This window comes from Macaca nemestrina, chromosome 17 (genome assembly GCF_043159975.1).
Source record: "Macaca nemestrina isolate mMacNem1 chromosome 17, mMacNem.hap1, whole genome shotgun sequence".
Classification (NCBI taxonomy): domain Eukaryota; kingdom Metazoa; phylum Chordata; class Mammalia; order Primates; family Cercopithecidae; genus Macaca; species Macaca nemestrina.
In genome coordinates, this window is record NC_092141.1 from 48178602 (window position 1) to 48190640 (window position 12039).

The 12039-nt window shown below is 40.8% G+C and overlaps 1 protein-coding gene across 11 annotated transcripts in view; it reads left to right on the forward strand.

Moving 5' to 3' along the window:
- LOC105476856 (BCAS3 microtubule associated cell migration factor) overlaps nucleotides 1-12039 on the forward strand; it is a 710244-nt gene that overhangs the window by 571261 nt on the left and 126944 nt on the right. Inside the window, exon 24 of one of the 11 annotated variants that reach the window (XM_071082819.1) lies at nucleotides 5917-8020. The exons of the other annotated variants lie outside the window; for them this stretch is intronic. Within the exon in view, the coding sequence (XP_070938920.1) occupies nucleotides 5917-6005 (89 nt within the window). The 3' untranslated portion in view covers nucleotides 6006-8020. Of the gene's footprint in view, nucleotides 1-5916; nucleotides 8021-12039 lie in introns of those variants that run through there. 11 annotated transcript variants of the gene reach the window in all.

Below are 12039 nucleotides of genomic sequence, written 5' to 3' on the forward strand. Positions count from 1 at the left end.
TACTTCTCAAAGACTTTGATGTGCTGCATCTTCAAATAATAGAAATCTGAATTCATTATTGTCTTGTTTAAGGTAACATGTAGAGGGAGGAACATGGAATTTGAGATCAATCAAATAATTCAAAATATGATTCTTCTCTGTGATAAATGTGTGACTTACACTTAGCGTGTTTCTTCATCTAGACAAATGTGAATGACAAACCAGCTCAAAGGGGTCTTGCAAGTATTAAATTAAACACGAACAAAGTGCTTAATATTAGTAGGAATCCAATAAACAGACGTTTCCCTTCCCATTTTCACTCTGGTTCGAACTGAGCTTTTCTTTCTTACCTCCCACTTCTTTCTTAGATCAATTCTTTGCTCAAGGGAAATGTAATTGTTTATCATCTGTTGAGCATAGATTTTCTCTTCCCAGCTTCTTATTTTTGTGCACACTGTTCCTTCCTCTGAAGAGCCCTGCTTTTCTCAGTGTCCTTCATACACTCCTGGTTAACCACCTACAGGATTTCTACTCATCTTTCAAAGTTTAGAGAAAATAGTGCTCTTCCTTGCAACCTTTCTGATTATTCCAATCAAAAATTATCTTCTTTTCTCTGAATATCTTTGTCTTTACTAGTCACCGCCCTCTTATGGGACTTACCATGTTTCGCCTGATACTGTCTTTAAGGATGTAACTTTATTTTCTTTCCTATCAGAGTTTAAATTCATTGTGGAAAGGGGTTGTTACTTCTTGCGTCTAGATATCCACTGTAATGTGTAGCGTAGTTCCTAGGAGGCTGCATGGTATGATCAAAAGAACACAGGTTTTTAGAGGCAGGTTTATCTAGGTTTGAATTGTGGGTCTGCCACTTCTTCACTAGCTGTTGACCTTAGAAAAGTTGCTTCACCCTCTGAGCCTCTATAAAATGTGAATAATCATACCTACTTCATGGTATCATTGTATGGAGTAAATGAAATCGCATGTAGAGTGCCTGGCACAAAACAGGCACTTAAGAAATGTTAGACTGTTCCCCTTGATCATAATACAACATTGATTAAGTAAGTAGATTGACGTTCACTCCTTATTGCATGATTTTCTAAAGTGGAGAATTCTGGATAATAAATTTCAGTAGACTCATTTGATAGAACAGGGACTGGTATACACCCTCTGTAGTTGATTTGGGAAGCCAGGCATCAGTCTGTGGAAGAGCCACAGAACACTAGCTAAATATTGACAACTGGCTATGCCATCTTATTCCAGCATATGGATTTGTATTTGTAATTCCCCAAGATAAGATTTTACCGTCCCTCTCAATTTTATTAATCCATTCTAAACTGACAGATGTTGCAGTGAGCTTTGAGCTCTTGGGGATTCTTGTTTTGTTTCTGATTAAAAGATGAGTTTCCTTCTTAAACCCAAGGGTCTAAGTATCAGTGCCCTTCTCTCCTAAACAGCTTGCTTAAATGCCAGAAGTAAACTTGTTATTCTCTATTGGATGCTAAAGAAGCTTTTCAGTGTCTAAGCCCCTTCTAAACATGTTTCCTTCTAGGAGGCAGAAGAGTGGGGATTGTTTAGCATAGTACCTGGTAGTTGGTAGCTGCTTAGTAAACGGTAGTTAGTATGATCATTACTTGTATTTACATTTTTATTTTGAAGGAGCATGGGGAGCGTAAGCAGAGCTCACAGAACTAATCTGTGTTGATCTCTCTTCTTCTTGAGGGCACACAGAATTTGAGAACACTGAAATTCAGCCAGATAATGACCCAGGGTTATGGTCAGTGTTCCAGTATGGTTTGTGCTTTTGTTCCTTCTTCTTGGAGTCTAGTTCCAACTTTAATAGCACAGTAACTGCCAGTTCCTATCCATGGGGGTTGAGAACATCGTTGGATGATATGTTTAATACTGGAGATGCTGAGGTTGCCTAAGTCGTGGTCTGTTCTTAGGTTACTGGCTGGTATGTGAACTGCTACTCCAGAAAGCAAGTTGGTCAACAGAAGAATTTTAATGAAGCCATTTAAGTTTTCCAGCCACTGGAGCTGGTTCTCTTTGTTTTTTTTGTTTTGTTTTGTTTGTTTGTTTTTGTTTTTGTTTTTTCTCCCCTTCCATCAGCCTACTTTCAAGAAGAGGCTCATGTTCTGGTTCCAGGGCACCAGCCTTAGAGTGGGCAGTCGTTCATTCCTGGCCTAGGACAATCATATTGGAGATCTCCCTGGACATCAGACACTTGCTATCATTTCTGTTCTCTTGTTGGCTGATCCTCCAAGTGCTTTTAGGGGCACCTGAGGTCACTTTTTGCCGTAAGGCATGTCACTCTGTGGCATCTTACTGAACAGGATATGCTTTTTATTATTTGGGACTGACCTAGTGATAATAATACTGATAGCCACTATTTATTGAATTGCTGTGTGAGGTAGGCGTTGTACAGGCTGCCTAACATAGACTTTTATTAATCCTCACAACAGTCCTTTAAGGTAGGCATTAAGGCAGGTATTCTTATGCCCATGTTACAGATAAGTACTGGAGAAGTTAAATCACTTGCCCAAGGTTTAAACAGCTACTAAATGCCGAAGCTGAGACTTAACTTCAAAGCCCTGTTTACACTTTATTTACAGAAAGCTCAAAATGCCCCTGAAACTCTGAAATCACTGTGATATTTCACACCAACTTACCAGAAATTCCCAGGACATTAATTCAGTGATCTGAGTTGAGTGTGTAGAGCATTACCCAATATGAAAACAGTAGAGTTCCACAGTTTTATGATAAAACCCAGAGAAACCCATAGTACATTAGACACATTGGAATTGAAAAGCTTAAGTAAAAAAATATTCATTTTAAGGTCATCTGTTTATACTGACACAAGGTCTATAGAAAATGAGAGAGTTGGCATGATGTTTCTGAAATATGCAATTTTACAATGGGAACGTGTTATAAAATGCCCTGCCACTGTTGTTTTCCTTGGGATTTAGAGTGAGAGACATGAAGGCTGACAACTCTCTTCCTGTTGTAGGTCAGAGCTTCAAGGAACTCTGTAATCTTCCCACCAGCTTTATTCTCTCCTGGAACTCACGGGTAAAATTAGATGCTGGCTGGACTTCAGTAGTTGAGTTTGAAATCTTTCAGAGGCCAAGTCAGACAACGGCAGCAGACTGCTTTCTCACAGTACCACTTTGAGAGACACTTTGTACAGACTAACATAGTTTAGTAAACCGATGAGTGTCTGGCAGTTTTGCCATAAAACGCCATTAATAACAACGCCTATAGGAGCACAGGAAAATGATCTTTGTGTGGTTAATCTTGGAAACAGAATCAGGCTTCATCTTCCTTTTATCAACATGCTTCCTTTACCTCTTGATGTTGCTCTACTCTAGTGTACTGTTACAGTTGAAAAGCCACACTCTAGATGAGGATTTAGTTGGAACTATTTTATTACATGCATTATAATTGACTCTAGGAGGCAGACATGGTGAAAAGGGTGTGGGAAGAAATTATTTAGAGGGTGAATGCTCTCCCAAACTATCATCAAACGCATTTACCTAATTTGACACATTTTGCCTGGTAGTCATAGAAATAGACTGAGGTGCCCCCATCAGAATATAAAGAGTCAGAAACTAAAACCAGACTGAAAAGAGCCAACCCATTAGGGAAGTACCTCCCTGGGGAGCGGGTGGGCAGGGAAAGGAGGTTTGATGGCAATTACTAAACACTGATTCGAGAACATGTTTAGAGGAGCTGCGACCCAGGGAAATCCTCCTTCCCAGTCTTAGCTGGGCAAGGGACAGTTAAGTAAAAAGAGTTCTGCTTATTCTCTGCTGCAGGATGCTACCCCCTGACCCTTTATAAGTCAGCCTAGCTTGATTACTCCTTTTAATTCAAGGCTCAAAACAGCTTGTAAAGTTTTTTTTATCATTCCTTTCCAGATTGTGTGGGCCACACTGTAGCATTTTGTCCACATCTGTTTTCCAACCTCATTACTCTTCTGTTATTACATTCATTAGAAAAAAGAGCTGTTTATTTCTTTTCTGCATGTTTTCCCCCTAGTTTCAAAAGCTAAAATGGTAAATCATGTGGTGTTTGATGTGACCATCTCCACGAATTCTAGTATACAAATTGGTGGTTGCATATACAGGAATTGGTTGAACCTTATTGTTTAAATTAGCTATACCCCAGCCAAAGCTCACAACTCATATGAGGCTGTTTCACTGTAGACTGAGATTGTCAAGACTTCTCATTTCTGTATCAGAATGGCTATATCATTCGCCCCAGGGTGCATAGCGATAACGTGAATTTTTTTGTCTAGTATGACTCCTGCGCACTTTAATTTGAATATAATTATTTAAAGACACATGGAAGCTGGAGGCAGAGCTTTGGAATTTAGGATGGTTTTACTTAGTGAAGAGAAAGCTAAAAGAGATGAGACAAGGATGTCCACAAATACCGTTTCTATTCAATGTTATACTAGAACTACTACCCAGAGCAATGAAATGAGAACAGCAGATTCGAGGAATAAGAAATGGAAGAAAATAGACACAGCTGACCTTATTTGCAGATTATATTATTTGCTTCAAAGACAATCCAGAAGAATGAACAAACTGTTAGAATTAATAAAATAATTCGGCAACATTGCTGGATACAGAATTTGATGATGTTCCTTCATGATAGTAATAACCAATTAGAAAGAAAAAGATCCTATTTGCAATAATAATCAAAAGCACAAAGAAGCTCGGAATAATTCTTAGAAAACATATGCAAAACCTTTACAGGAAATGTATAAAGCAAAGTTGAAGGAATGAAAGAAGATCCACATAAATGGACATAACATATTCATAGATAGGGAGACTTATTTATTTATTTATTGAGATAGAATTCTTACTCTTTCACCCAGGCTGGAGTGAGTGACACGATCTCCGCTCACCACAACCTCCTCCACCACTTGGATTCAAGCAATTCTCCTGCCTCAGCCTCCCGAGTAGCTGGGATTACAGGCACGCACCACTGCGCCCAGCTAATTTTTGTATTGTTAGTAGAGGTGAGGTTTCGCCATGTTGACCAGGCTGGTCTTGAACTCCTGACCTCAGGTGACCCACCTGCCTCAGCCTCCCAAAGTGTTGGGATTACAGGCGTGAGACACCTCGCCCAGCCGGGCTACTTAATTGTTGTTTTGTTTTGTTTTGTTTTGTTTTTGTTTTGAGACAGAGTTTGCTCTTGTTGCCCAGGCTGGAGTGCAATGGCGTGATCTCCACTCACTGCAACTTCCGCCTCCCAAGGTTCAAGCAATTCTCCTGCCTCAGCCACCCGAGTAGCTGGGATTACAGGCATGTGCCACCACACCCGGCTAATTTTGTATTTTTAGTAGAGACGGGGTTTCACCATGTTGGCCAGGCTAGTCTCGAACTCCTGACCTCAGGTGATCCACCCGCCTTGGCCTCCCAACGTGCTGGAATTACAGGCGTGAGCCACGGCGCCCGGCCTGGGAGACTTAATATTTAAAGGCTGTCAGTTATCCCCAAGTTAATCTAGAAATCAAATGAAATTCAAATGAACACCCTAAGAAGTTTTGAATTACTCAAAGTCTTAGCAGGAAACCAATGGCACACACAGAAGTGTTCACCGAGGGGAGTCAATGAAGGACCTGTTTACAAAGGTGTGGACAAAGCTTAATGAAACCAGGAAACCAACAGGGGGAAGTGAGGCACCCTGAGCTAGCAAAAGCAAAGAAGCACCGTTAGCACCCCTGGGCCTGAAGCTGCAAGCGGATGGAACCGTTCCCAGAACCCAGACAGTGCTGTAGCTTTAGCTGTAGAGAGGCCCACCTGGTAGGCCTTCAGTAGAGGAACAGCTGCTACTAACCTGGACATAGGTGCGAGGGAGCTAAGGAGAGAAATACATTGACCTGTTCCTCCTTTTGCCCTTCATTCTCTTTCCATTGACTCTCATTAGCTGAATATAAGAAGGAGAGACCCAGTGGATGCTGCCCATCTAGAAGTCAGCCTCATGGGACACAGAACAAGGTGAAGAGTGGAAAGTGATTCTGAAGGAGCAATCAGAGACCATCCAGTGCAGGTGTTTTTCATAGTGTTTTTCAAGGTGATCTTGAACTTCACGTGGAAGATCGCAGGATTAAAACCAGCAAGGAAAGTTTTTGAAGCAACAGACCTATTACAACTTTTATTTAAAATCTCAATTTCTTTCCTGCCACATATTAACATGTATTACAAAGCTGTAATAATTAAAGCAGAATGGTATTGTTTCAGAGAAAGACAGACAGTGGAACACAATCTACATATATGTAGAAACTTGATATATGACAAACCAGTGCTGAAAATTGGACTGTTCAGTAAATTGTGCTGAGACAAATGATTATCCACATAGGAAAAACGTAGGACTTCATATTAGGATAGCAAAAATAAAAAATTCTGAGCATACGTGTTGACAAGGGTTGGATACTCATATACTGTTGGTAGAAGTATTAATTGACATAATCCTATCAGAGGGTAATTTACAACATCTAGTAAAGTTTTATGGCTTCTAGAGCCAGACTATTCCCCGTCTGTAAAATGGGGTTAACAAGTGATCCTCAGAAGAGTATTGTGAAGATTAAATGAGTTTATATATACATATCTATAAAAAATTATATAGATATAATGCTTGGAACAATGGTTACTACAAAATAAGCTCTATTTAAATGTGTTATTATTGTTGTTATTTCTAGATCTTGCAGTTCTACTTCTAGGTATGTAATCCAGAGAAAATTCTGACTTGTGTATAAAAGAAGACTCATTCAGGCCAGGCGCGGTGGCTCACACCTGTAATCCCATCACTTTGGGAGGCCGAGGCAGGCAAATCATGAGGTCAGGAGATCGAGACCATCCTGGCTAACATGGTGAAACCCCGTCTCTACTAAAAATACAAAAAAAAATTAGCCAGGCGTGACGGCAGGCGCCTGTAGTCCCAGCTACTTGGGAGACTGAGGCAGGAGAATGGCGTGAACCTGGAGGCAGAGCTTGCAGTGAGCCGAGATCGCATCACTGTACTCCAGCCTGGGCGATAGAGTGAGAGACTCTGTCTCAAAAAAAAAGAAGACTTAATTCAATAATGTTTATTTCAAATGAACAAAAAAGTAGCTGAAAAAAATCATGATATATTCATTGTATAGCAATAAGAATGAATAAATTAAACTGTATGTGGTAACATAGATAAGTCTTTTTTGTTTGTTTTGTTTTGTTTTTGTTTTGAGAGAGTCTCACTCTGTTGACCAGGCTGGTGTGCAGTAGCGTGATCTTGGCTAACTGCAACCTCCCTGTCCTGGTGCAAGTGATTCTCATGTTTCAGCCTCCCACATAGCTGGGATTACAGGAGTGTGCCACCACATTCAGCTAATTTTTCTATTTTAGTAGAGACAGAGTTTCACCATGTTGGCCAGGCTGGTCTCAGACTCCTGACCTCAGATGATCCACCCACCTTGTCCTCCCAAAGTGCTGGGATTACAGGTGTGAGCCACCACACCCAGCCTCATAGATAAGCCTGAAAAACATGTTGAGAGTGAAATAAAACCAGATTGCAGAGAAATATGAATAGTCTGATATTGAGAAGGCAGGAGACATGAGAATGGGGAATGGCACAGAGAGATTTCAGCCCTGTCTCTAATATTTCATACCTTTCAAACATTTTCTAAAATCTGATCCAAAAAGAGAACTGATCTGTTAATTATGGTCATGTTTTAGAAATATAAAAGGGATATTAGAAGTATGATAGTGGCCGGGCGCAGTGGCTCACGCCTGTAATCCCAGCACTTTGGGAGGCCGAGGCGGCAGATCACAAGGTCAGGAGATCGAGACCACGGTGAAACCCCGTCTCCACTAAAAATACAAAAATTAGCCAGGCGCGGTGGCGGGCACCTGTATAGTCCCAGCTCCTCAGGAGGCTGAGGCAGGAGAATGGCGTGAACCCGGGAGGCAGAGCTTGCAGTGAGCCGAGATCGCGCCACTGCACTCCGGCCTGGGGGACAGAGCGTGACTCTGTCTCAAAAAAAAAAAAAAAAGTATGATAGAGAGAAATCGCCCTACAGAGAAATTGCCCTGTGTGGTCTTTGGAGGCAGACAGCCCTGTATTCAATTCCACTGTTTATTTTTATTAGCTGTGTAATCTTATATAAATTATTTAACATTAGTTACCTCACCAGGTTAGTTTGACAATTACATGGTGTACTATATATAAGAAAGCACAGTACCAGCCGGGCACAGTGGCTCACGCCTGTAATCCCAGCACTTTGGGAGCCAGAGGCGGGCAGATCACCTAAGGTCAGGAGTTCAAGACCAGCCTGACCAACATGGAGAAACCCTGTCTCTACTAAAAATACAAAATTAGCCGGCGTGGTGGCACATGCCTGTAATCCCAGCTACTCGGGAGGTTGAGGCAGGAGAATCACTTGAACCTGAGAGGCAGAGGTTGCGGTGAGCCAAGATTGCACCATTGCATTCTAGCCTGGGTAACAAGAGTGAAACTCTGTCTCAAGAAAAAATTAAAAGCACAGTACCTGATACATAGTAGATATTCAATAATTGTTCCATTCCTTCCACTCTTATACAAGGAAGAAAAAAGACGAATCAGCATCTCCCTTGGAAAATACTCTAGACCAAATTTCTGCTTCTGTGGGCCTGGTTTCTACAATCTTGTTTGTTTGGCTATAATTCATGTTGACTTTAAGTAAGGATTGCCAATTCATGCCCAAACTTAGTGAAGCAAGCTCACTTGATAAAGAAATGAATTTCAGGATTTCACTATATAACACCATCATTCTTTTTTTTTCCCCATCAAGTAGTATATATGCCTGGGTTTGTGTGTATCATGCTGTCCTGGACTCTATATAGCAAAGATTTAATGACTGTGGACCTTACCTTTGTTCTAAAAAAAAATCTTTGACTATAGCATTTTTATAATAAACACTTGCAAACTCACACCTTTTCTTGCTAACTGAGCAGGAGAACAGTTGCTCTTTTTTTTTCTCTACATAAAAGACAAATGTCTTTATCTTGTGGAAAATCCAGTGTCACCTTTCATAGATACTAAAATACTTCGTTTCTTCATGTCTAATGAGACTTCCTGTTTGGTTATTGTTTTTATAAAGATATGAAATCCATATGAAAGCTCTTGTGGTCAGGGTCAGTTATTCCAAGGGGGAAACCTGTCCTCATGTTCATTAAAATGATATCTCTTCTGGTCATACCTCTTTTGATCATTAACAAGCAACTGAATACTTTTCTTATGAATATTTCTGTAACAACCAAATTAGCAAATATAGCCTTGTGCTTTAAGATATGATCTTATTTTTACCTAATACTTGGGAGGTTAGAGTAAAACAAGCAATGCTAAGAAGAGACTGTGCAATGGGTAAAGGAGACAAATGGCTTAAAGAGAATGAGACAGACACACACCGTACACACACATGACCATTAGTAGATAGAGAAAACGGCCAGTATGTGGAAATTAAAAGGATGATCTTCTTTCTTGCATGCTTCTCACAGGAAAATTCATCCTGAGCAATTTCATTTCAGGCAAGGCTTGGGAAAGGGGAATTAGTTTCCAAAGGAATGTATGAGAAGCGCCTTGGACCTGAATGATTTAACACTGAACTAAGACTTGGTATCTGAGAAGCTGTATCTAAGAGTGGAGAGATGAAACAAGAGGCTTAGGAAAATTTTCCTGCCTACTGTCCTCAAGGTTTACCAAGATGACCTTACATGTAGGTACGGTTTTTCAAAACTGACATATTTAGGAAATCTTTAAAAATATCTAATTGCTACAATTAGTATGACTCACAGCCCTTTGCACCTTCTGTTGTTATGGAGTCCATCCCATTTCGTGTTAGAAATTTTCTGTAATGTAAGCCTATTTAGTCTATTTTCTCCCACTTTGTAAACAACCTTTTTCCATAGTTGCAAATGTCTCCACCATTATTTGTTTCAATTTGTAAATTTCAGAAAGGCTAGAATAAACAGTGTCCTCACACACGCACACTTATCCATTGCCAGACATGCACTATCTCTGGCCAGAGATACAGTCAAAAGTGGACCCTCCATACTTTTTTTATAGCACTGGAATCCAAAGTGAGATTCTTTGCTTCTTGACCCCTTTCTACTATGATAGGAAAGTTAATTTTTTGTTGTTGGTGGTTGTTTTTGTTTGTTTGTTTGTTTGTTTGAGACGGAGTCTCGCTCTGTCTCCCAGGCTGGAGTGCAGTGGTACGGTCTCGGCTCACTGCAAGCTGCGCCTCCCAGGTTCACGCCATTCTCCTGCCTCAGCCTCCCGAGTAGCTGGGACTACAGGCACCCGCGACCACACTCGGCTAATTTTTTGTATTTTTAGTAGAGATGGGGTTTCACTGTGTTAGCCAGGATGGTCTCGATCTCCTGACCACCCCCCCTCGGCCTTCCAAAGTACTGGGATTGCAGGCGTGAGCCACTGCGCCCGGCTGGAAAGTTAATTTTTAAATTGCCACAGTGGTTGGTAAATTAAAAGATATTAAGTCATGATGTCAAGGCTTTTATTTTTTGAAAAGAAAAAGCTAATTTAGGTTGGGTGCGGTGGCTCACGCCTGTTATCCCAGCACTTTGGGAAGCCAAGGTGGGCGGATTGCTTGAGGTCAGGAGTTCGAGACCAGCCTGGCCAACTTGGTGAAACTCTGTCTCTACTAAAATACAAAAATTAGCTGGATGTGGTAGTGCGTGCCTGTAATTCCAGCTACTCAGGAGGCTGAGGCAGGAGAATACTTGAATCCAGGAGGCAGAGGTTGCACTGAGCCAACATTGTGCCACTGCACTCCAGCCTGGGCGACTGAGAAAGACTCCGTCTAAAAAAAAAAAAAAGGTGGCAAGAAGGTGAAACATGGAATTTTCCAGAGCAAAGCCAGGAAGTGCTGTGTAAGAAAGGACCCTGTGATCTACAACATGACCGTAGGGAAGACTCTGCCCTCCTTTGTTTTATTCTCATCCACGTCCAAGAACCTGTCCTATATAGGTCTTTGTGTGCACAAAGCTCACTGAAAACCCATACTCACCCCTCCCCGAAAAAACTGGGTCACATATCTCTTGAATATTTAATGTAATGTCCTACATTTGGTGCCCAGAGAGAAACTGTTACTCACTCGTAGATGTCACTCAAGCCACAGATAGACTGTCATTCACTGAAGATACAGTATCCTTAGTCATATTTGATCTTGGGGACTCTTTGCACCTCTACTTCCAACTTTGTCTGTTTTGCATTTGTTGTTTATTCATTCATTATTTTCTATTAGCTAAGGATTGATTGACTACTCAGACTTGCAAATGAATAAGACATACAGTCTATGTTTAATGTATATTCCTCAATCTAGTTGGGAAAGTAGAATTTTACAGTCAATGATAGTATTTCTGCCTGTCTATCCCGCTCTTTTTGAATCACTACCACCGACCCCCACCACTACCACAAGTTTTTCATTTTCTTTTGCTTTCCATTTGCCAGATTCAAATTATTTTTTCATTGTAGTATAAAAGAAAACATAACATTATCATCTTAAGTGTCCACTACAGTAATACATATGCATATTATTGTATAACAGCTCACTAGAATTTTTCATCATACAAAACTGAAACTCTATACCCATTAAACGATTCCCATCCCCACCAGTAATTGTCTTTTTGTTTTGTTTTTTGTTTTGTTTTGTTTCTGAGACAGAGCCTCATTCTATTGCCCAGGCTAGAGTACAATCTCGGCTCCTGGGTTCAAGCAGTTCTCATTCCTCAGCCTCTTGAGTACCTGAGATTACAGGCATGCACCACCACACCCAGCTAATTTTTGTATTTTTAGTAGAGATGGGGTTTCACCATTTTGACCAGGACAGTTTTGAACTCCTGACCTCAGATGATCCGCCTGCCTCAGCCTCCCAAAGTGCTGGGATTACAGGCGTGAGCCACCACATCCAGCCAGTAATTGTCTTTTTATGATTTGCTTATTTCACCTAGCATAATATCCTCAAGGGTCATCCATGTTGTAGCATATGGCAGGATTTCCTTCTTTTTTAAGGCT